The sequence below is a fragment of the Labrus bergylta genome, chromosome 10 (assembly GCF_963930695.1).
Source record: "Labrus bergylta chromosome 10, fLabBer1.1, whole genome shotgun sequence".
Taxonomy (NCBI): domain Eukaryota; kingdom Metazoa; phylum Chordata; class Actinopteri; order Labriformes; family Labridae; genus Labrus; species Labrus bergylta.
This window is the reverse complement of record NC_089204.1, coordinates 15,130,844-15,157,094: the sequence shown is the minus strand read 5'-3', so window position 1 is coordinate 15,157,094 and position 26,251 is coordinate 15,130,844. Positions and strand designations below refer to the sequence as shown.

At 39.1% G+C, this 26,251-nt stretch overlaps 1 protein-coding gene across 1 annotated transcript; it reads left to right on the top strand.

The window, feature by feature from the left end:
* Positions 1–21,619: 21,619 nt before the first annotated feature.
* ciao2b (cytosolic iron-sulfur assembly component 2B) lies at positions 21,620–23,971 on the top strand. Its single transcript, XM_065959802.1, has 5 exons — positions 21,620–21,857; positions 22,809–22,884; positions 22,992–23,117; positions 23,243–23,288; positions 23,426–23,971. The coding sequence occupies exons 1-5, from the start codon at positions 21,727–21,729 to the stop codon at positions 23,524–23,526; spliced, it is 480 nt and encodes a 159-aa protein (XP_065815874.1). The 5' UTR covers positions 21,620–21,726; the 3' UTR covers positions 23,527–23,971.
* The last annotated feature ends 2,280 nt before the right edge of the window (positions 23,972–26,251 follow it).

The window sequence follows — 26,251 nt, the reverse complement described above, 5'->3', positions numbered from 1 at the left end:
GCAATAATGCATGCAACTCTTAGCTGGGCATTGAGAGTGAGTGCTGTCAGATGGGGCCCCATTAGGGAGGTTTCCTACTGTCGTTGCAAAATTTTCATATATTGAGGCAATGCTGCCTGGGGCCCCAAGCAGAGTCCTGCCTCTTCTATTGACAAGCAGCCCCTCTGCTTAAGACAGAACCATCTGCACAAATTCAGTCTTAATTGACATAGAATCCAGGATAACTCAACCTTCCACTTGTGTTATTACCTGCACAGTCATCGACATCTCACAAATAAGCAGATAAATCAAATGACTCTACAGAGAAGCTTGGTAGTTTAATCTGCTGTATTCATGCCCCTGGTAGAAGAATACTGGTGTTAAGAAATATTTTATTTTGCACTCTTTTCTTATTACATTCCCTTATTAAATGTGAAGTGCACATACAATTATCAAATTGATGCACAGCTGTACTTTTTAAATGAAGCACAGAACTAGATTAAAGACCTCAAATTGCTTCCTTCCAGTCAACACATTTCAAGCTCTCAGTGGTTAATTTAGCATTTTGATCCTTTGAAAGCAGCACAGCCTCTTGAAACTCACGCAGCAGAACCCGGTGTTGAGCTTATCTGAATATGTCTTTCGCAAATGGATCCATCTCACTCACTGAAGATGTGCACATTTAATCATGGAGCTGTTTGAAAATGCAGTTTATTGTGGTAAACCGGCAGAGTATGGAGGTGACGAATTAATGGAGAGCAGAATGGCTATACAGGACTGTAATGGAGCTCTTTGTGCATGAGAGGCTTTGAGTTCACAGGGTTAATGGGGTACAGCTCATCTAAAACCGTGATGGCAAGTGCTCTGCAATAGAGAGTATTGTCGAAAGGAGAGTGGAGTGCATGGAGGAGAGGAAAGTAGAGGAGCTGAGGAGCTAGCACATCAGTGACAGAAATCACAAACCAGATAGAGACATCTGCGAAGAGCTTGCAATTCTGAGGCCCCCAAACTGAATGACCTCCTCCCCCTGCTGTGCCTTGAGATCCTGTCCATCAAAAGACAAAACAAAATCAGTGATAAGGGACAACTCTTTCCGAGGGCAATACGCACCAGGCTCTGACTTTGTGCCTGGGATGCAGCCACAGCTCTCACTTTGATTACACCTGGAGCCTCTATTCGCACAGTGCCCCCTACATGACCCCCCAAGTGACAAAATCAAAGACCTTCTCCAAGTCCACAAAAAAAAGTAGACTGGAAGAAACTACCATGCCCCAGAAGCTTTTCACCCCTGCTGAAAACAGCCTGAGCCAATCGCTCTCTCCCAAATTCGTCTTATGTGTGCAAGAACCTCTTTAAGGCCAAATTAAAGTCCTTCTCTATAGTGTCCCCATACTCCATAATCCAAGCCTCCACAACTGTTAAAGTTCAGCTTCATAACGTGCTGATTTTCTTGATGCAAAAGATGTGAAACCTGTAAAACAGCTTCATCATGGGACAAATATTGTTGACATTGAACTTTGACATTGCTGATACAAGTCATTGAAGGACTCATCATCATAAAAAACTTGGAGGATAGGGAGCTCTTGGACTTTGGTAATTTCCAAATTCAGACATTTTCAGTTGCTGTAGGGAACTGCTTACTTCTTTTTCAAGTAAGTTCTATTGGTGGGTTTCACTTCATATAACACTGTCTTCTCCAGCCAGTTCCCCGAGCTACACAGCCACACCTTCTTCAATACCTCCATATACGTCAGTGCTGAAAAATGGGCATCGTTCCCACCTTGAACTCTGGTCTTCCTTACAACTGTAGACTTTAAATAATTGAATTCCTTCATCTGGTTAAAGGATACAGATAAGAAAGTCCAAGACCAGGGCATGTCATTCCCCACTCTCTCTCTCTCTCTTGCTGATTTCTTAGTTTATCCATTGTCCTTTCCAAATAAAGGCATAAAAAGCAAAAAAATAGATAAATCTAAAACAAAGAGATAAAAAAACAAACAAATGGTGACATTAGTTGAACCAATCAAAAGTTAATCAACCATAAATGTTTTAATGTCAGGCCATCTGGCCAACAGTTAGCAAATGTGATAAAAGTTGGTTCAAAATATAAAGAAGAATCAGTCAGTGTTTACTGAGTTTAATTATCTGCATGACAAGCAAGTTTAATTTCAAAATGATCCGCAGTAAAAGCATCCCTCTATACATCTTATCTGTCTGTATTCAAAGAAAGCAAAGTCTTATTTTGCAAACCTTGTATTTGTCTTGGTCACAAACTTTCTAGGCTTGCAGTCGGGACAAAAAAACTCCTCTAAACGCTCTTGAAAGTCTTACTTTCAGAGTGCAGCTGCTCCATTCTGCCATTTAGTATTCTGTTTATATCTTTGGAAACAGAAACGGTGTCATTTTGGCTACGCTGCACAATCAAAGCCAATCCAAGAGCTTTGATTGCATTTTATAAACAGAACTCACAGGATTTTTGTCAAGTTGCCAGAGGAATGGTTGAGCCTGCTCTATCTGGTTTTAACTGCTTTTCTTTGTTCAGTAGAAACTCTGATAGTTAAGTTTGCCTATCAGACACTTACTCAGACTCAGACTCACACTAACCAACACACTTTGAAAGACACACAGCTCAAACCAATCAGACATGGGAGCAGCTGCTGCACTACTCCATTAGTGGACTATGAAATGAGAGTTAACAGATCTGAACCATGAAATATGGCCAGCAAAGGCCATCCATTATAAATCTGTACTGAATCACAACACTGCCAAAATGTCTCAGTCAAACTGAAATACCTGAGTAGCTCCCACATGCTGTGAGTCTTCACACATTTTCTCCATCATGTGCATAATTAAAACAGTGATAGAGAAAGAGAAGAATAACTGAAAGCACAGCCATTAACCAGATGCAGCAGGGCTTTAGAGCCAGACTGAGAAATGACTTTAAATTCAGATTTAAAATAATAATGTGACTGGTTAATTGCATGGTCTCTACTTATTTTGTTGGCAGCCATGTGTTACACACAATGAATAATGAAAATGTGGCTCCATGTAATGTGTTGTTGTCACACGAATATGACAGAACAGCAGTGAATGTATATTATACAGACTTCTGTTGCTGCTAAAATGAACATTATGTATAAAAATCAGGCTTGCTTCCTGCTCAACCAAGTTTCAATCACAAATACTTCAGTCAACAATAAAGGGTAATGTTAACACTCACAATATACAGGGATACAAAGCATGCTGTGTGAAGAATATTTCTTTACAAAATACTTCTTATACCTGCTCCTTGTACACATCTTCTAAACATCTTATAATATAACTTCTAAATGTATAAGAAATGCCTCACATGTCAATATTAGCTAATGCTACCACTAGTCAGCCTTCTTATTTTCTGAAATAAGTAAGGCAAGGCACATTTATTTGTGTAGCATTTCAAAGAGCTTCACGCAAAATATCAAAAACATAATGACAAAGGAAAAAAGAAACATTAAAAATGGCTTTAAAAATCAGTCAAATCTAAACCTAACTGTTTTATGTTGCCTATGACCGCCCCCTAAATGCAAACATAAGAGAAAAGTTTGCAGTCTATGATAATTCACCTTATTTATAAACTTAATGAATACCAGAGGGGAAATTCAGGTCGGTGTTGGTCAGATATTCAGGTGACATGCTTCTCACACATATAGGCCCAAAATACACACGTGCACAAACAGGACCTGTGAACACGAGTTCATGGAGAGATGTCAAAGAGAGGTGGCTACACGCCGGAGGTGCCCCCTTGGGAGTTCAATGCCTTGCTCAAGGGCACCTCGGCAGTACTCTGGAAGTGAACTGGCACCTCTCCAGCTACCGAACAAATAGTAGAAAAAATATAAAGATGCTTGTTATAGCTAATAGTGAAAATGCATTACAGTGCAGCTATAAGTTATCCAGGGTAATTTTACCTTGTTTAAAGTAACACAGAGCATTTAAAAAATGATAATCTGACGTCAAGCATCCATTTGGCCTTCAAAAACACTACTAACATCATATCTTAACTATTAAAAGTCTGTGTCGATGCCTGACTTCTTCAGCTCTTTGGCGGGCTCCCAGAGGCGTGTCACTTTAGCTGCAGGTCTGATGCTGTTCAAGGCAGACAGCTCATCAAAATGACTGACAGGAGGGTTTTTGAGCTGCTGAGGTCAAGTATAAGTGGATTCATGCATTCTGTGGTTCAAGGCAAAGTGTTGCATAAAGCGGCTTTAATCATGAAGGAGAATTTTTCTTTACACTCGTCCTCGTCCAGGGCTTTCTGGGGTCATGGTCAACAGCAGAACATCACTGCCTGAGCTGCAAGAGTCTTGCTTAAAGACACTTCAGCAGCATGCATGCTTGGAAGCTTTCCAAAATATATATACCTTGAGAAGCTCTGCATACAAGACCTCCATGTCCTCTGCAACCCTTGACAAAACTTTAAGGTTTGATTCCTCGCTGCTATATAAATAACTTAACATCCCCCAGTGTATAGTACACTACTTCCATCATCCTTTGGATCTATAATAAATCTTTCTTCTAGTGTTGAATCCAGATATCATTCTTATCCATCACTTTGATTTCCACAGGCTGTAAAAATAAGTACAATTTCAGTTATCATAACACCAGACTTACGCTCTTTCTGCCTTTATTCTTTACAGTACCTACCATATTACCTCCTTGCTGTTTAGACTTAACTAAAGTTTCTTTAAACCACCTGCTGGCTTTACTCCAAAACCACCAGCACTACGGCGCTCCTGTACATTTTACGGCTATTCTTAATGAATATGCTTCACGTCCACTTTATATAGGCCCACCTGTCATCATCTTTGTATCTTTATTCAACCTTTTTCACTTCACTCTATTCTTTCTTTCAGGTGAAAAGGTTTAATTTTTGAGTGCTATTTGATCTCTCAGTTTGGCTTTGCAATCAGTCACATCTGATTTTCTTTCACAAATATTTGTAATGGTGTAAATGAAAGTGATGAATACACCTTATTGATGCTCTGAAATCAGTAAAGATACCATTAACACCTTTCTCATCTCACAGAAAGTGTGATGAGAATAATGACCTATTATATTTATTTCAATACAAAATACCTGGAAAGATTGGTTCAGTTATTGTTAACTTTTGATTTTAACAAGTCACAAACGTCCAAAAATGACCAGAGACATACAAGACAGGATTAAAAATTGTATTTAAGCAGCTGTATTTTTCCTCTTCTGGAAAGAACATGTTAGAAGCAGCTGCTTGATTGACTTTGATGTCTGCTGCCTCTCTTCCTAACTAAGCCCTGGAGATCCAATGCAATTTAATTAATGATATGATAACTGTTGAGGTGTTAAAGAGGTGCACAGGCATGAAATATGACGGGGGAGTGAAAGCAATGTGCAGGATTTATTTCCATCTGGCTCTCCATATGCTCTGTGTCTTGTTCTGTTTCCCCTCTCTGTCTCTGTCCTGCTTTGTCTGGTTGTCATCTGTTTTACTCAGTGTACCTCATGCTCTCTTGCTTTGTCACACAAACACACAAACACTTACACTTTGAGCAGAACCAGGACTGAAAATATGTTACAAGCTTTGTACAAACTTTACCGTGTGAGAAACAAAAAAGGATATATATATATAAATTAAAAGCAGCAGTGGTTGCACTTATATTAGACCAGTGTCAACAGATTGTCAGTGATACAACTTGGATTAAATAATGTGTGGCCTTCACTGCGAGAGGTGACAACAGTGTCATGTTGAGAGGATGTAGATGTTGTGCTCAATAGCAGCTAGCCCAGTTAAAGTCAATGTTCCCACTGATAACATTGCAAAAATAACTATCACATAAGTTCTTAACTTTGTTGCGTAATGTACAATGTTACTTGTCTGTAAATGTGAAAAAACATCCATGAAAATGCATATTGAAAACATACAGACATCTCTGAATACAGACTTGGAGTGAAATTAATCATAAATATATAACTAAAAATAATTATTAACACTATTTATTAAAATAAAAACATATTTGAATTAATTTTGTTTTTAAGTTTAAGGGAATCACTCATCACACTTTGTTAGAAGTTATGTCAACTGTTAAAAAGTTGTATAGTTAGTTGTGATTTCAGATGTGACTTGTCAAATGTATTCATAATTAAAATAATAAAGGTCCTTTCGTTGAGCCTTGGGGGATGCCACGTTCAGTAAGAGCAGAAGATGATAATTTATTTCTGGAGAGCAATTCATTTTTTCACAAATGACAATTACTCTTGTTCTGCTCCGTGCTTAGTCCTCATCTCTTTCTCTTCTAAGCTTCCTCTATCAGCATCCTCTCTGGTTCCTCCCCCTCCACCATGTCAATGGTCTTATCAAACATTATATAAAATCACTATGAAATGAAGTAAAAGAATAGAGAATTCAAATATACTCACAAGGAAAAAAAGCTTGACATGAAGCAAATAAAAATGCACTGAAATACCAGGACAATTATTCACAGCAAACATTGCAGTAAGACGTCCATGTGTTAGCAGCCAGGTGTGCTGCTGAGTTGCTAATTGTATGAAATAACAACCAGATAAAAATAAAAAGTCTCTCAAGGTCAGGATTACCAGTTTTTCAAAATGTTCAATATTTGTCGCGAAAACTTTCACCTTTCATCTTCGAACGGTTTGAAGATAGCCTCTCTTTTCAGTTCTGGCTTGGTTCCCTTATTGTATTCAATATTTCAAGGTGTGTCTAATTATACTTGAACAGGGAAGAGTTCACTGTTGCACTTTTTTTCAGCTGTGGCTATGAGCCAGGTGCTGAGTTTACTTTCTTGATGTTGTACATGCGGGATAATCCTGAAAAAGTCTCCCACACTCACTAAAACCATCAGTATCCTCCTCCCACTCATATTCAGCTGGATGCTGGAGTCTTTGGCCTGATCTCCACTCTGCCCTCGTCTGCTTCTGTCTGTTTGGCTCGCAGTGTGCAAGGCAAACAACTGTTTGGGAGGAGCATCTGTTCTTTGGCTGTCTCTTTTTTGTTGGAAAGACAGCATTCACAGCTTTTTCTTTTTTTGAGAATACTCAGATCCACCAGAACAGTTATTCAGCTAGTTAATGTTGCCATATTGTTAAACCAGTGATATAACTCACAAACTTAGGAGGGGTGCCAAAGATCTCAGGGGGCGCAAGAGGCTTTGTCTGTTCTGAGATTGTCGAAATTTGCACAGATTCATTATAGAAAATCATGATAACACAGTTACTGGATAGTTTGTAAGAACAAGATACTTCATTGCAATGCTATACAGTTTGCACCACATGTGGAATGCTTGCTATCAAGCTTAATTTTTCTAATCTGTTGCTTATTTGTATTCACCAACTTGACTGCTTTATTTTGAAAATCCAACTAGACTTTGCATATTTGACGCTATAGCCCCCAAAGAAGGTGCCGTATTTGTCGAGTAGGGAGTGGGAACATGTTTGACCTGCAGTAAGGAGAGAATTTTTAGATTTCATGCAAGTCTTATACAGCATTTTTTTTTTTAGAGACTGCTTGATAGTATCCTTACTCATTTGTCAATTAATCTTTACACTCGTTTTACAAATTCCACATTTAGCAACTTCAGCAACAATTTGATCTCATCAAACTGCTGAGCTGTTTGATCACTTGCTGAGATCCTCATGATCTCTGCAGAGCGTCTCCATCCTTGACGCTGAGGAGGTAATTAGGACGCTTATATGCTAAATTATTATCCAGTCTTACCTCATTAGGATGATGTTTGACAATAAGAGTAACGAGGTCATGACTGGAGTAATAAGACCCCAACACATTGTGATTTTCTCATTATTTGCTGGAGAGTTTTAAAATGTCTGAATAATGCCACACAGGACAAGTTGACCTGGATGCTGAGAGAAATACCAGCGTGACAGCTCTCTGCCTGCTGTGGATTGTGGGAGCACGTCCTGGCTTCATCTGCTGTCAGTATAGTCATTAGATTAAAAACTTGCATCAAGTTGCTGTACTTCAGCATATAAACAGCTAATTAACATAATGTGTCTTGATATGTTGATATCCTGTATCTATTCTATCTGTAATAGAAAAATCTTAATTGGCCTTGCCTCTATGCACGGCCTCCCAGCTCCTGTGTCTGTTGGCGTTTACTGACGTTGTTTCCTCCTCTCTGGATTCTTGCTTGTGTTGTACTTACTCTTTGATGTACGTTACTTTGGACAAAAGCGTCTGCTAAATTAATTGTAGAATGTTTTTCACATCAACGGTTCATTGGAAAAAATGATGAACAAATGAGAGTATTGTGATACCTATTGTACTCTGAGTTGACTGTATCTTTACGTCCCTATTATCTGCACCTACTGAACCTTAAATGATTGGAAAATGCCCCTTTATTAAAAGTAAATAAAAGCACCATGTGACCATGTGATGGAAACAAAAGTCAGGTGAAGAACATAAGTACATAGTAATAGAGTGATATTCAGAACTTCAAGTTGAACAGCATTTCGAACAAAGCTGCTGTGTTTGGCATTTTAAATTAAGGCTGGAGTGGTTGATGAAATAGCATCAATCAAATCTTCTAACCCTGCTGTATTTTAAAACTACTTCATGCTAAGCTGCAGCATTTATAGACAATATTATTCAAATGAAAAGCGCTTTACCTCTTTTAAAAAATCTCTTTGGAGTAAAGTTTTGGGACTGGTTCATTTCCAATCTGTAAATCTGCAGAATGATACCAAGTACTACACTAGATGCAGATTTTGAACCTCTCCAACCCAAAATGATACTTTTTCATCTCTTCCCATGTAGCTTTAAACCAATAAAATGCATCCAGTATTTCAACAGAAACCTGTCTGTATTTATGTTCAGAATACACAGTGGAAGTGGAATCAAATTTTCCCACCTTATTCATAATATAAGTCCCCTGAGTCTTCCCAATGGGAAACTAAGTGAGCTCCACCTAAAAACACAGCATTAAACTGTCACTGGCTGCCCGAACTGCCTGCCTGGCACCACGAGCGTGGATAAGCAGAACCAGCTAATCAGTTCCAAAACTAATCTCCTCTAAAATTACTTCACTTAAGCGCAGCGCTGCCTATCCTCCAAGCCGTTAACATGCCTTACATGGAGCAAATTGATTTTTCTAGCCTGATTGAACTCACCTTGCCTGTGATTGGTGCTGTTGATTGACTGCTCAGTGATTTCCCAGGCTGATTCTGGTGGCTGTGATTGCTGGGGCCTGTTGTGCTGTTAGCAGGGACTTCATCTGAACACAGATTAGTAAAGGGGAGCATGGAGAATACATGTCTTTACTCCAAGGAAAAAGAAACAGTCTGCTTTTCAATTTATAGCCTCTTCTATGCAATGACTAATGTGTTTATTTTCCTGTAAAGCTAGACAACACCATATCGATCAACAACAGGCTGATACATGCTAACAGGCTAACTCTGACTTCTGTTTCTGAATTGAAGTTATTATAGCATTTCATATTTACCCAAATTGGGCTTTGGTGAACAAAAGAGAGAGTTTTCTGCAAACAGAGGCATCTTTCCTTTACTCATATTTTTGTCAGTGCACTTTGTTCTTGAAATACAACAAACTGTACAAACACAGAACCCACACACTCACAAGGAGACAGAGAGGAGCTTGTGTGGATGATTGTAGAGAAAACATGTCTGCTCCTTCCCGTGGAGCCTGATGAAACTGACGAGAGGTGGGAAACTTCAGACATACACACACATAACAGACACACAGGCAGAACAAGATGGCAGATGATATGGAGATTATTGGTATGAATTCAGTTTCTTAAGCAGGTTCTATCTAATAAATCATAAATAAAACAACACTTTCAAGAAATCACACTTGGGGGGGGGGGGGCGCCGGTATCCTAGTGGTTAGCGCGCACATCCAATGTGCGGGGGCTATAGTCCTCAAGCGGGCTTGCAGTGATCAAATCTTACCTGTGGCTCCTATTCCACATGTTATTTCCCACCCTCTCTTTCCCTGCTTTCCACTTTGATAGATCAAAAGGAAATCCTCCTAGTAGTATTAATGCAGCAAATAGACCTCTATTTCTTTGGAAGCAAAGAGAAATGTTACATGAGCCAGCCAGTGCTCGGCCCCTCTTAAAGACCAAAACCTGCCCAGTAGATATCAACACACTGCACACGAGCGCTAGCTTTAACAAGAAATGAGAGCTGACATCCTGATTCGTTGATTTACCTTATACGTCCAATCACACCTATGCATAATCAAGCAACTAAATCCAACCTCTTTCTCATTTCGAATGGGAAAAAGTGGGAAACATAATGGATGGATGGATGGGGGTTCTGCTATGTTCTGAAATGTAGTCATTTAAAATGTTTTAAAAATGTTGTCCTTTTTATTTAGAAACATTTTCAGAAAAATCTTCACCAAGACAACTGTATTTGAATCCAGTATACAATTCCACCCACAATCAATCCATGCTTTTCTTTTTGAAATGAAGTGTTCTGCCAAGCATTCTGTTGGTTTCTTCATGTAGCATACAAATCTAAACTTATTCTAAGACATAGAAAAATAAGAGGATTTGTCCCAGTTCACATGTTGTTTGATCACTCGTCTTATTATTTTTCACGCCTTTACCCATTGTTATCCGTGTCATGTGTCATGCTCACTCCAGGATCTAGGATGTTCCTGTCATTTTCAACAAGTCCTGTCATGTTGTTAGTCTTCATGTTTGCAGCACTCAGAAGAGCCAGCTCTTTACTGTAACTGTGAAATGAATATCCATCATTCCCAAGAGGTTCAGAAGTAGATTTAATGGAGTGAAGTGCATGTCTTGTCCTCTTGTTTAGCCTGTGGGGAAAGTCTGCTGTTCTGGCCACTAATTGATCAATCTAAAAGGGGAAGAAATGCCATTCGATCAGCGGATTGGCCTTTCTGGATAAATCTCATTAAGCCAGAAACATGCCAGTCCCCTGTCACTCATCAAGCCAAAATGTCACAGAAAATTGGCACCTTTGCTCTGGGTGCACAGAGAATTCATATGAGCCTGCTCAGCACCATGAAACCTCCTGTTCACTGGCTTCAACGGCTGGGACATAAGACTGTATGCACGCAACAATAGTCTTCCACTGAAAGGTGCATATGTGAACTGCCAGGTCAGGAGAATTTCAGGAGCAGTCCTCCTGAAATGATCTAGATATGTTCAGGAGTGCATATGTCAAAACAGCTTAAATTAGTTAATGCCCTTTTCTGCAGAGATGTACTGTATAGATAGATAGATAGATATATAGATAGATAGATAGATAGATAGATAGATAGATAGATAGAATCTTTATTATCTTTGTATACAAGGACACAACGAAGCTTCGTTAGCAGCAATCCTAAACAGCAGCGTTTACAAAAACAACAACAACAAAAATATATTTGTGGTGATATGAAAGAGAAATATGCAAAGAGTGGCCAGAGCAATTGCTGTTCAGTGAATGAATGATAATAATAAAAAATAAATAGACAGCTGTCGTGACTGAAAGAGTATATACAGTTGTTATTGTGCAGTGACTGGATGAATAACTAAACAGTTTTAGTGCAATCAATGAATAAATAAATAGACAGCTAAAGGTAAAGTGCAGTGACTGAGTAAATAAATAGACAATTATAGAGCAGTGAATTACAAAGTTATTGCACAAGTATAGCCTAGCTATACTAGAGCCTATCCTTCTGTGGCAGGATTCTCAGTACAGGCAACAAGCTGTATGGCATCTCCTGTGGGTAATACACTTACTACTGACTAGTACACCATGCAACCCCACTTCAAAAATACCAAACTTTCACTTTAACGCTTCAAAATTCACAAATGGGAAATTAACTGACATGTTTCACGTCTAGAACAAAATGCTTGTGTTACCAAAAGACTGTGCTTCAGGCGAAAAACACAAAGAACCTGAGGGAGCCAGAAGTGCAAAGATGATAACCAATGTACAGGTCTTATAGGACTCATTCCTGCAGCATTCTTTATGAATGACGAAAGAAGTAGGAGAAACAGCAAAAACAAAGCAAATGTCTGAGAAGCCTCCTTGTATGAATAAATTGTTTTGTATTACATTAAGAATCAGATTCTACTTCTTTGACTGTCTGACTGAACCCGAGCAGAGAAGGATGAATGAGTAATGCTCACTCTTCAGCAGGCATCATTATAATATCCTTGAGGTAGACATTCATCTTCAAATAAGAGAGTGCTTTGAGGAAGCAAGGTCGCGCAGGTCTGAGGTCAGCTATTTAACTAAATCATTCATAAAATCCCAACACACCTCTTCACTGTTGAAAAGTGTGAGTCATTGTTCTGCCAAAACAACATAAGGTGATACTACAGGGTGGCAATTAAAAAATGCTCTTTTTTTTTTAGAAATTCAGACACTCATAAATCTATCTTTGCTTGCAGTCAGGGTTATGGCAAATTAGGAGAAATGCTATCCATCTCATGTACAGTAAATGACTGCTGAGGCTTTGTTTGACCAAGACCAAAACTTTTTGTCATTGAAGAAGGCTTTCAGAGAGGGGACCAACCTGTCATTGGTCTCCCATCACTGTGGCAAATTTTGATGAAAAAATAACCACCTAATTGTTTCTCTCTGTTTTTCTCCTCTAGTCCTGCTTTGTGTTACCTCACAGGTTTAACTTGTTTCATTGTCAGCTCTGAATATGAAGACAAAAGACTCTCACGCAAAAGACTCTCACGCACCAAAACCCAGTACTTTTCCTCCCTCATCGGCATCCAGCAAAACCACCCCAGAATGCTATTCTCAACCATAAATCGCCTACTCCGGCCCATTGAACCCCCTCGCCTTTCAGATGCCCCTGACCTCTGCATCAGATTTCTGGACTTTTTCCAGGCCAAAGTGGACTCCATTCAGCAGCAACTTCGGTCCACTGCCCCCACCCCTTACATACACCACCCCCACCGGCCACTTCTCCCTCCACTCCACATCAGCCTCAGTGCCATTTCCCCTCCTTCAAACTTGTGGATACCCTTCAGGTAATCAATCTTGTCACCAAGGCCAAGGCTTTTACCTGTTCCCTGGACCCCATGCCCACTGCCCTTGTTAAGACCTGCCTACCCCTCTTGTGCTCCACCATTGTCAACATCATCAACTGCTCCTTGGAATCCGGCACCGTCCCCTCCAGCTTTAAAACGGCATCAGTCAGACCCATCCTCAAAAAGACAGGTCTGAACCCAGAAGACCCAAACAACTTCCACCCGATCTCCAACCTTCCTTTCCTGAGCAAAAACCTGGAAAGAGCAGACACAGTCTCCCATACCATCCTCCTCAACCGCCTATCTGAACACCTTGGCGTCTCCGGTACAGCTCTCTCTCTCCCAGTTAACCAAGGAGTACCGCAAGGTTCTGTGCTTGGCCCTCTTCTCTTCACTATCTACATGCCCCCCCTCGGTCTGATAATCCGCCAACATGGTCTCAATTTCTACACCGATGACACACAACTCTACCTCAGCACCCTTCCTTCCACTAAGCTTCCCCCCGAGTCACTAGTCAACTGCCTGCAGGACATCAAAACCTGGATGTCTTCCAACCTCCTCAAACTTAACAGCAGCAAGACTGAGCTCATGGTTGTGGCCCACAAGGCACTGCTCAGGAAGGTTGGAGATCTCCTCCTCACTGTGGACAACTGCTCCATCTACCCTTCACCCGGACTACCAAACACTGCTCTGAACAGACTCCAATATGTCCAGAACTCCGCTGCCAGGGTCCTTACACGCACCAAGCCCTGGCAGCACATCACCTCCCCGCCGAAATCCGCACTCCTGTATCCCTGGTCATCCCCCCCCACACACACACTTTCTAAAGCGTCCTTGGGTTTCATGAAAGGCGCTATATAAATCTAAGTTATTATTATTATTATTATTCTGTCTGAACTACAGCAGCCACAAGTATGACCGGATCAGACTTTTCTTTCCTTACTCTAGAATTACAAGAATAATCACTGTTCTGTAAAAAATAATAAAAAAATAATAATAAAATATTGAGAACGATGGACTTTCACATTCTTATCACCTTTTCAGTGCATTGACTATAAAAGACAATAAAGAGATGGTTAAAAAAAATATATATTTATGCTCAAGCGGGAATGTTCAAGCAGGAAAAAAAAGTTTTTTCCTGAAGTGAGAATATTTTAACAAGTTAAAACTGAAGAAGTCAATAGTGATAATGTAATATAGAATAAGAAATTAAGCTGCAAGAAAATAAAGATTATGTCTTCTCTTAAAAAAAAAAAAAAAAAATGCAGTGCATCGTATAAGCATTAAAGTATATATATATATAAGTCTTGTGCCCTTTGTTCTAATGGAGTCCATAAATAGTCTATAAACAAAGGACATGAATTTGTGAAAAAAAAGAAAAGAAAAAAAAAAAACAGCCTCCCAGGCTTTCTTTTAGATTAACCTTGTTTCTTCCATTACATTCTGCAAGCACTCAGCTCTTAAAGCCTGCAGATCACTCAGGCCTATCTTAATAGAGATCTCCCCTCTCCCACTAAACTGTCAACTTCTGGCGCTTCAGAAACAGTTCCAATGGGGTAAAGGCGTGTTACTGTGAAGCCGTTTTCACATTCTGTATGAACTCCTGAAAATAAGGACTGTCCCTGAAATGCTCCTGACATGACTCAACAGTAGGAGACTATCCCTGTCGGACAGGAGGGGGGGCCGGGGATCTCTTGAAGCAAGAACTGATGTAAAAAGAACGACGTGGAAGTGGCGGACAAAGCAACAGAGTCCGGTTAATGACGCTAAAATGACAATATCCGTCTTTATATAAAATCTTTACATGGTTCAACAGGATCACAATATAGCAGTTTAAGTACGTGCACAGAGATGGTACTAGCCATGTGCATGCACACTATTGACGTGCACTGATCCCTTTGAATAATAATTTGCCGTGATGGCTTTTTGGATGTACCAACCGCCCTGCGGGAACAAATAAAGTCGAAGTTGATTTGAGTTGAGTTGATAAACCTCACCAACCCCTCCCACTGGCTGGAGGTGAATTCTCCTGATAATATCCTGCTGTAATCTCACATCAGCTCACTTGATGCTGCTTGATTTCACACATGAAGGTAGCCCCGAAAAACATTATCGTTTGTGTCAGTTAACCATTGAGCGTCGTGACCACCATGCGCCAAGGGTTTTCTTAGCTTCTTGATTATGATGAACAACTGCAGTTGCAGCCACAAATAGAATCTTATTAAACTAACACTTTCACCAGCTAATGAATTGGCCACGGGTGTTATGAATTTATAGCTATGATAACATGACAACCTCTTCCTCCTCTCCAGCACCACCCTCTCTCCTCTCCTTTGGCAAACCAATGTGGCAATTACTCTCAATCTTTATTTGAAGGAAGTTTATTCATTTTGTGAGATTTTAAATAAAATATAACCTCTTCTGTTATGTAATTTTAGTGTTTGTGGATGATATAAACGGCTGATTCCTAGAAATTCACAGCTATGTATTGATATAATCTTCCCACCTGATTACTGTAGTTTCCTGTAGTTTAAATGGATCCTGAACCTTGGAGCTCAAACTCCTTCGATAATTTTTCATGAAATATTGAAAATATTATCTATATATATTATATATATCTGAAAAACTAAAATGATTAGTGTAAGGGACCAGTACACCCTTACACTATATCTGTATAGGAATAACATTTCTAAAAATGTTGGGCTTTGTCCAAAAGCTTTCCCTTTAAACCTTTAAAACTTTTCATCACTAGAGCCTTTTTTTTATACTTTTTGGAGCACAGTCTTCAATTACCTTTGGAAAAAATACAAAGATAGTGTATCAGACAGAGGTGCTTTTCCTATAAAACCAGTGTGCTGCCCTGCTGCTTCTCTCCTCCAATTCTCCTGGATAAGACACCAGAGTGCCAGACCCTGCGGCCCTCATAGATCACAGAGAGACATCCCTGCTGTCCTTTAAAAAGCTTCTCTGTGATGGGGACTCATTTTGGAGCAAAATAGGTCAGAGCTCAGCAAGAAGTTTCCAGTGACCTGGAAAACTGGATAATGATTATAATATTAATGACAGGGAGAGAGAGATTAAGAGACAGACAGACAGACAGACAGACAAGCAGGCAGGCAAACAGACAGGCAGAGAGACAGACAGGCAAGCAGACAGACAGACAAGCAGGCAGGCAGGCAGACAGACAGACAGACAGACAAGCAGGCAGACAGACAGACAGACAGACAGACACGCAGGCAGACAGACAGACACGCAGGCAGACAGACAAGCAGGCAGACAGACAAGCAGGCAGACAGACAGACAGACAGACAGACAGACAGACAAGCAGGCAGACAGACAAGCAGGCAGACAGACAGACAGACAGACAGACAGGCAGGCAGGCAGGCAGGCAGACAGATAGACAGACAGACAGACAGACAGACAGGCAGGCAGGCAAGCAGACAGACAAACAGACAGACAGACAGACAAGCAGGCAGACAGACAGACAGACAGACAGACAGACAGACGGACAAACAGACAGACAGACAGACAGACAGACAGACAGACATGTTTGTATTTTAAAAACTCATCAGCGCAGACTTAATTCAGCAGTCAGTGGATTCACTCTGTGGAGCCAAATATGAATTAGAGAGCAGCACTAGCCGAACATAATTACAGTAAAAGGTCAGCACAGACCCAATCTGCTCTAATGACGGGAAAGAGAAAAGTTAGGCAGGAGAGCGTTTGACAGTGTCAAAGACAGAGACGCTGGCTGTTACTAAGCTGTTTAACCAGGGCGTTCAAACAGGTGGGACGTTTATGTTGCTCTACAGTAGAGCAAAATAGCTTTTTTTACAGTAATGCACCACTCTGCCACTTCTACACGTGATGATGCTAGTGTAAATAACAAGTTCTTAATATTTCTAGTGGCTAATTATTTTAGGTGCAAATGGATCTTTAGATCACCAAGTGTCTGTTGGTGGTGATTTTTTTTTCTTATCCACGGTGCACCTGAAGGGACCAAAAAACAAATGCATTATTTCAGAACTTAATTGATCATGATTAACTAGTTAATGATGACAGGCCTAATTTTAATATACTGTTTTGTGTTTTAAAATACTTTTCCTCCTGCTGCTGCGAGAAACATACAGTACACTTATACTTTATGATTTTCACAAAGAAGACACCATTGAGGGTCTGAAATAGTATTCATGAAATATTCATGGCGTGGGTGGAATCCCTGTTGTGTTTAATCACATCATGCGAGCAGCCCATTATAATTATCTTAATGGTAACTTGCACCATGGGGCCAACCTGCTCCTGTGCACAAACATGCAGTATGAGCACAACAATTCAAATGCGCTCATATTCACATAAGTACACACGTGAGTACTGTAGCATCAATATTTTGTGCTGAGGGTATTGTTCTCTACTGTTGAAAACTACCTCAGCTGGCAGCTTCCAAACAAAGAACGGGTGCTGTGTCTCTGTTTGGCTACCATGATGAATTTAGTGTTTGTATTCTCATATTTCTTTTAGTAAAATAAGATAGATACTCTATTCTAGATCTAAAATAACCTCCACTGCACAATAGTTACATGGTCAAACAACTGAATTGCCACCAAGTGCATTTGAGCAGTTTTATGCCATTTTTTCTTTTTCAATTTTCACTTTCTGTCACACACCTTTTCTGTTTTAAAAGAGTCAAAACAGTTGCAAACTGCTGGTTTTGATCGAAAAGAATGTTAGCCTAACAACCATTAGAACCACTGGATTGAGGACTATAAAGGCAATCCAGCATTATATTACAAACCCGTTTAAAACACTCAAAAGCCTGAATCCTTTTCTGTTCCATTTGGATTTCACCCCTTTGTTGGGTTTAAGCTGCTCTGAGGAGTCTGGTTATAAAGCAGACTCAAATTCATACTGAAGCCAACATGTTACGTTATTTTTTATGCATGTTACCCCTGCAGTCAGTTTCAGATAAAGCAATTAAAGACACTTAGACTGGAAGTGCCTTTATAAAAAATCTTCCACAGAAAACATTAAGCGATACATCTGACAAATAGAAGACAGTAGGAAGCGAGTACTACACAAACTCATGTACAGAAGAAGATCAAGAAAGAGGTAAGACATAAAGTTGGGTCTCCCAAAATCGACACAAAATTAAACTTTCTCACAGTAGCTTAAAGGAATCAACATTACGGTCACATGTGAAGATTGATGCTACAATCGTCCTTTGCATATCTACAGGAGGTTAATTCTTAATAAAACCTGAGTATTAATATGTACATAGGCTTTTCACTTGCATGATCTTTCAGGTCAGGATTGTCTCAAATATTTCAGACCAATTGATATTGCAGAGCAGCCTGTCAGTGTAACCTTGCTAAAGCTGAACCCTGTGCGGCTCTGGAGACGGTGTAATAACAAGCTGTGATCTGTAGTATTGATGTAGCAGCAGGAGGGCAGGAGAGCGGTCTGATTCATCAATAACCAAAAGATCATTTGTCACCACAGACAGGGTGGTTTCAGTGGAATGGAAAGATAAAAGTCCAGCCTGAGATTTATCAAAAAGCTCTTTTTAGATAAAAACAAGACTGGCAGTTGTGCTGTGACTTTTGAAAGCAGATATATGTTTAAAAATTATAGAAAAGTTAAATCATTTTGATGTTTTTTGCATTTGGTGAGTAAGTCACTGTCTGCACCCAGTCTACCACAGACCTGTGATCCTTTTATTCCTGAAATCTGTACCAGAACACTTTCTCTCATTGTTTCTCCCTCATCGCTCCACAGACAGCAGGTACATTCATCACAGTCTTTCTTTTATTTGATTGAAAGAGAAAAAAACAAACCGATCGCCGTCACATAAAAGCTGCCCTTAGAGGTTCACTGGCTGGCGTCTGCGTTGGCAGGTGTGTCTGTCTTATTGCCTGACAGCCTGTTTTTACAGTTGATCCCTTTTGTTTCTCTGCTTTTGGAAAATAAACAGATTTCCTGTCTTCTCCTTCAAACAAGATAATGTGTTTACATCTACCACTTTTCCTACAGGTGAAAACTTAAAAGTATACATTGTTAAAGATGCTAAAACTATTAACATTTAAAAACGTGACTTTTGAGTCTCAATCTAACAACTGGTGTTAATTGGTACGCACTGCAGCTTGAGTGTCATTGGTATTTGGCAACCGATACATTTGCCATTTTCAAGCCCAGCACAAGTAACACTTGTAAGGTGCGATCAAGCACAGTTGTGGTGAATTGCTTTTTTTGAAGAAGCAGAAAGTGACTGAGCCTTGATAGACCCACAATAATGTGGTCTAAGGACCTAATAGTCTAGTTCTTGCTGGTATTAAAAGGACATTTTTGAAATAGTCAGTGAGCCTGCATTCGTAAGTTCACAACCAAGCTGCATATTACTTATAGACGAGCATCAGCAGTCCAGGTCCTCAGTTAAATACAAGTGCTATTTCTGAGACAGTCAAACAGAGCTGTTGATTGGAAAGAGGGCTGGGAGGTGGCAAAGTTTATTTCCCGTCTCCTGACTTCACCAAAGACAGATTTCTACTAAAGCCTTTAACAGGTAAAAAAGTTCTGCCTGAGATGGAGTACCAAGCTCTCCTTCATATACATAGCATCTCTCAAACAAACATTAGACTGACACAGGCTACTTAGAAGTAAATGTATAATCGTTCTCAAACATAACTACCAGCACCTCCAAAGGTTAGGCCCACAAGTAAACTGCATTGGCCAGAATGGGAGATTAGGAGGTAACATAGAGGTAACAAGACAAGGTAAAAAGAAAGATACCTGAATTATTAGCAGATGGAAATCCGAGGTCTATAGCTATAGTGCAAAATGTCCTGATATTTTAAAGAAAAGCAAATGCATTTTGCAATCTTCAAAAACTTTTAAAAAACACAAGTCCAGATGAAATATTAAGCAGTCATTCGAAAAAAACAAAAAAAAAAACAAACAAAGAAGCAGCTTAGGAGAGTAAAAACACTGACTCTGTATCTCTTACATCTGAAATATTCACACAAAAAGAATAAAAACAACTCATCTTTAAATCTTTCCAGCATAAATTTGGGCATCGTCTGTGTCTGGAAATGTATAACCTCTGAACATTCAGCCCACGTCAAACTTCAAAACTGTAATCAAACTGAGCTCTGCAGGTTGTGTTGGGAATTTAATGAGCTGTTAGAGATTCTGCTCGTGGTTGGTCATACCACAAAGAATAATTTAAAGATCTTTGTCTTTACGGCTGTCAGCATTAGTTAATCGTGATTAATTAAGGTTTGAAATGAACGCATACACTTTTTTAAATTGCTATTAATCGCATGCTATTGTGTCCCTTAAGAAGCACCGTAGATAAGTCTCAGCAGCGTCTCCCTACAGGCACATGGAAAATAACAACGCTTCAGCATCTTTGATTGTCTCATTTCACTTTACATTTTTTTTTCAGACATCTCAAATGCCAAGTAATGGAATTTTATACATGCAACCAAAATTGCTATTGAAACTATTGAAGTTTAGCAATTCATCGAGATTTAAAATGGTAAAAGTTTGACAGCCCTACTTTATTCCAAACATTTAAAGCCTTTATGTTAGAGTTGTTTTCACAGGGATCACTGTACATTTTGGGGCCACCAACACCTGAATCTAAAAGTTGAGAAGTTTGTTAAATTATGAGCTATGAAAGGAGCCATGATGTTGAGTCATTGAGTTATGTGATTTACAGATCACTTTACAATAAATGTCTTTGAAGAGTTGCAGTTTAGAATTTTTTATTGAACAGTTTTTCCCTGATTTCCGCAGCTGATTAAATCGTGTCTTTGTCCGATAATAATTAAGCTACTATTTTATGTCACCAAGGCATAACAGTATTACCACTAATGTGAATAAACCCTGCAAGGTGGCACCTTGGTATAGTGACTAGCACTGAGGCCTCACTGTAAACTTGCACTGGATTTCAGACCAGGAAGTGCCTTCCTGTGTTGAGCTGGAATGCTTTTTCTTCTGCCCACTTGAGTCTTGACCACAACTTAGAACTACCTTCATGGAAAGCCTAATTGAAAACAGGCACTCCTGAGCTAAAATTGTCAGTGTCTGCCATCTGCAGGTCAGATAGTGAGTCACAGCTAAACAGTAAAGAGATGTTTAACACAAAAATACAGAAAATAGAGCAGGACCAAACTGATAAAACATTCAAACAAAGGTAAGGGAAGGTAAAACAAACAACTAAATATGTTATTAAAGCAGGCAATAATTAGGCCTACTTGACACAGAGAACATGTTTCAATCATCTGTAACTAAAAGGACAAAAGCAGAATCTCTTTTACTTCCTGTACACAGGTAGGGCAGCTACCTTTTCTATTTAAAAATCACCTGGAATCAAATTTGTGTCTATCAACATTGATGCTGCCTAAAATATCTTTAACCATCCTGACACCAGGCAAATAGCTAGAGCGTGTTATGTTATGTTATGTTGAGAATTAGATTTTCCAATAAAGTAGTAATAATAGCAGAGTATTTTGGTCATAAAAACATATCGGTAAATGTCAACTCTAAAGAGAAGACTTCACCTTGTGCCACTATCTGTTTGGTCACGTTCGCTTTCCGTAATACCCGGAAGTGAAACTCGTGCGTTTTGTTTGTGTATGCGCAGTTAGTTTGGTCCAGCAGCAGCAGCAGCAGCAGCACAGCATCGTACCCGCTTCAACGTGGATTACATTAAGGATTACATTAAGGTTTGAACATGTCAGGAGGAAGCCAGCTGGAGAACGCAAACCCTGTGGTTTTCCAGCGGACGGGGGAGAGGTTGCAGACTGCGAACGATGAGGACGAAGACATCCATGATCCGATCGACGACAGAGAAATATTCGATATCCTGTTGTGGTTCACCTCTGCTTGTCTCTAGTTTTACACCCGACAGATAACTGTGTGCTCGTGTAACAGCGACAGGATGTAAAGTTATATTGTGTACACGAATATTTCTTTCTTGTCTAACTTTAACAGCTGTCTGCATTATTATTTACAGCATGGTGTTATTGGATAGGGAGTCTTTTATTAGAGCCTTTAGGATTTTTTGTAGGCTACCCTGCTTTATTAATGACGTCATCCACTGCTATGTAACCTAAGTGTAACACTTCAATAACCATGCTGGCAGACTTTGCGCACTTGGAAACTTAAGTAGATTTAGACTTTCTTTATTGTCATTCAAACTTGTACTTTACAGAGCAGATAAGAACGACATTTCGTTGCATTTGGCTCGTTGTAGTGCAGGATAAAAAAAAAACAGCAGCAAGTATTTACATAGAACAATATGAAAAAGCTATGTATACAATGACTGCACAGATAAAATATATTGCGCGTTTGTGATGTATGTTATATTGTATTTTACAGTCCAGTGAGGTAGTCCTGTGTGGGGGTTTGAGGGGGGATGGAGGGATTATTTTTTTTTGTGTTCAAAAGTCTGATGGCCTGTGGGACAAATTTGAAGTTTTTGAAACTGAAAATGAATCACCAGTTTTTCAATTGGTATTAAATATGTATTATTCATGGAGGAATCACGAACAAGTACTGCAGTGGAATGATTGCCTCATTGCCCAAAATATTGGCAATTTGAGCTTTTTTGGGGGTATTTTTTCCCTCTGAGACATACAGGTGTCACAAACATGAAGATTGTGTTAGGATCAGTTGTGGGGGAAAAAAAGCTACTTTATTTCTTAGTAAGTGTAAAAACCTGTCTTGATTTATTGAAGCCTTTTATAACTTTATGCTTTGGGTTGTAATCTTCCAGTCTATGGTTGTAATACCTCCTTAACTAGAAATACATATGATCAGATCCATCAATGACCCAGAACATCCTCTGTCTCTTGAGGAACTCAATGTCGTGGAGCAAGTTCGAGTCAAGGTATCTACCTTTTAAATTGTTTTGAGCATTTTTTCAGTTCAGTTGAGATGGAAAAATGACCTAAGTGTTGTGGTTTACAAGTTCAGTCCCATTTTGTCTCTTCTCAGGTTAATGATGCAGAGAACATCGTCGGCATTGAATTCACACCCACCATCCCTCACTGCAGCATGGCAACACTCATTGGTCTGTCAATCAAAGTCAAGCTGCTACGCTCCCTGCCGGAGAGGTTTAAAGTAAGCACATGCATGTGGTGAAAATTGGGATGCACATCAAAGTCATTTCCACTAATTATTGAGTATTAGCTTTGCTGTGTTTCAGTTGTAGTCTAAATGCAATGGGTTGAACTATTCTTTCTCAGATTGATGTCCAGATCACTCCAGGGACTCATGCCTCAGAGGAAGCCGGTATGTAATGTCAAAAGAAGACAACAAGCCTGTTCAGATGTTTGAACATACCTCCTTGATTATTGCTAATTGTTAAACAGGGAACATTTTGTTTTTCTACATGTATCAACGTTATTTACCTTTTCTCTTTTGTGCAGTGAACAAACAGCTGGCAGACAAAGAGAGGGTGGCAGCAGCTCTGGAGAATTCTTCTCTACTGGAGGTGGTCAACCAGTGCCTGTCCAGCAGGAGCGGCTGAATAGCCAATCAGATTTATCTCCTTCTTCAAAACTCTCTGATCAGTAAATGAAGTGTGTGCTCTTTATCTGACCCTCACCAGTCTAGGTGTGAATGCTGGGGGTAGTGAGGCAGCACTAATGCCATTCAAGAGTTTACTGACCTTTTTTCTTAAATGTTGAATGTCTACATTGATGCAGAACAGTACAAATTGTTACACATTATGCAAAGTCGGTAATAATTACAATAATTCCATCTGTGAAGTTTATTATTATTATGTGACAAGGTTTTTTTTGGATTAAACTTTGCTCCCTAGATGGGCAATGTTTCATATTAAGAAAACATCTGTGGGGCTCATCATGCTGAGTGTCTGCAGCACCAATTATCCCTTGTATATAATTGTAATACTTTTAAAATGTTATTGAAATGATACAGATTGTTAATAAAATAAACAGAAGTTATTTGTGCATCTGGCCATTTTTTTTTCTCCCATGTGTAGTGCAGAAAAAAAGACTAAATGGAATGATAATAAAGCTGTTTGTGGGATAGGATAAGATATAATTTATTTGGGGAAATTTAGTATGAATAGATTGATTAATTTATAATGTGTAATGCAGACATAAATCTATGCTCAGGCCAAATCTGATTTGGGAGAGAATAGAATTTAACTTTAGAAACTGTGTCGATCACTACGGAGCCCCTGAAGTCCTGAAAAGTAAAAAAAAATATATATCTTGTGTGCACAAGTTAGTAACTCAGCGCACAAGATAATTATGTACGTACTTCTTGATATGAGTGTCAATGACGTGCACTGCATCATCAGTGTGGTACATGGTCATTACTAACCTGTTGCAATGTATTTCTTTTAGCTGCCTCTCTACTTATGCAACACTTATCAAGCACACCCATGATATAACACCAACAGTATGCACTGTTCAGGGTGTGTATTATTTGGACTGTGTACACAAGACAAGTTTAATTTCAAATCGTAATGGAAAATCATGACAATGTACTTGACAAATCAGGCATGTCGTCCCTAGATCATTGTAATTATTGAGTCACTTAAATAACTTTTGGTTTAAGTACTTTAGTGCACTCATAAACATTGCAAATGCACGAGTGACCGTCCTGAAATATCCCTACGTTAAAACGGTTTATATTTATGTCCTCTCTAATTCAACAGGGGGCGCACTTGGACTTTTTTGTGCAAATTCAGGTAGGAGATGGAAACCAAGACGAGGTCTCTGTCCGTCAGATTTGAGCAGACAATCTGGCAAAACAAACCACTGCGCAGTGTTGTCCAACATGCTTCTCCACCCACTCCTTTCTCACTGAACATACAGATAAACAGCTTTCACCAGTGTTGTTTAACGAATAAATACAATAAAACCTACAAACATATCTTAAATAGACAACATGGCAGGTTCTTTGAAAGTTATGTAAGTTATAAAACTAAACACATCTAGAAGGTTGATTTTTTTGTTATACTTTTCCAAAAGCTTATAGGCTCAAAACAATTAATAAAAAGTTTTGAATCACAAGTTGTCCCTCGCTTGTTTACAGGGTGTTATTATAATCCACTTTTAACAGACGTGTCAGTCAAAATATATATTTTCAGACTTAACTTAGTAAGAAACCCTCACAATATGACAGTCATTTATTGTGTAACCTTCACTGACGGAAATAAATATACAAAGATTTGCACAAATGGTTATGTAATCCCAATTTGTCTCTGAGTCTGCTGTTTGGTGCCACTATTAAAAGGGTGCAGTGTGATGTTACAAAACACATTAGTTATGTCATGTTTATGTTTAAAAAGCAGTCAAATATGCGTCATTTATCTGCTTGTGAAAGAGATGGTGTGTATTTAACATACAGCAGAAAATTAAGTTTAAACACAACAATTTAAACACACAATTTGCATGCACTAGTGACCCACACTGATGCTTCATTAGTAGCCTATAATTAAAAATATGTTCGTTTATATTTGTCGGAGGGTAAATAATTGTTCCTCTGGAAAGACTAATACGATTTTTCCCTCCTGCTCCACATCTGGAAACATTGCGTCACTGCTAAAACCCCGGATAAGAGACCCAGCCGACACAGCTGCATGAGCAGAAGCCAGAGCAGTGCATAACTAGGGTTTAGTCAACCAAAACGGTCTTCAGCAAAGATGTTTAAAAAGCCAGGTCAGCTTAGGACAAAGAAAGAGGGCAAGTTTCTGATATATAACATCGTTGGCAAAAGCATGAGCTGCCATAATCTGCGCTGTTTAAGCAGTAATGTAATGGTTAGCTAGTAGTAGTTTGCCTAAGCAATGATTAAGCTAGACTTTGGCTTTAAAGCCAAATATGATGGCAATAGTCTGTAATAATAATACTACTAATAAATATAATTATAATTCATTTTCATAATTCACATGTGATAAGAATGTTCCGATAATAATGCAATGCTTGAGGCTCTGGATGACCTTTTCTTAGTGGATCAAGACAATTATTGGCGACATAAAAGTTTAGCATTAGCTATAAATTATATCTATCAAGCATAACTAAACATCGTAGAACATGTAGGCTAGCCCTTTTAATGTATTAAATGTTAGCTGTTTATACACTTGGCAGACTAGTTATTTCTTACAGAGCTTGCCGTTACTATTTAATTCACATTTAAATGATTAGTTGATATTAAATGTCAGCTGTAGAGGAAGTGAGCTTTGTGTTATTTGGACTATAGTTTATTTTATGCCACCG

Coding starts and splice junctions, on each gene's coding strand:
- ciao2b (XM_065959802.1), top strand. CDS start 21,727: ATGTCAGGAGGAAGCCAGCTGGAGAACGCAAACCCTGTGGTTTTCCAG. Junction 22,885..22,991: donor TGGAGCAAGTTCGAGTCAAG/GTATCTACCTTT, acceptor GTCTCTTCTCAG/GTTAATGATGCAGAGAACAT. Junction 23,289..23,425: donor TCATGCCTCAGAGGAAGCCG/GTATGTAATGTC, acceptor TCTTTTGTGCAG/TGAACAAACAGCTGGCAGAC.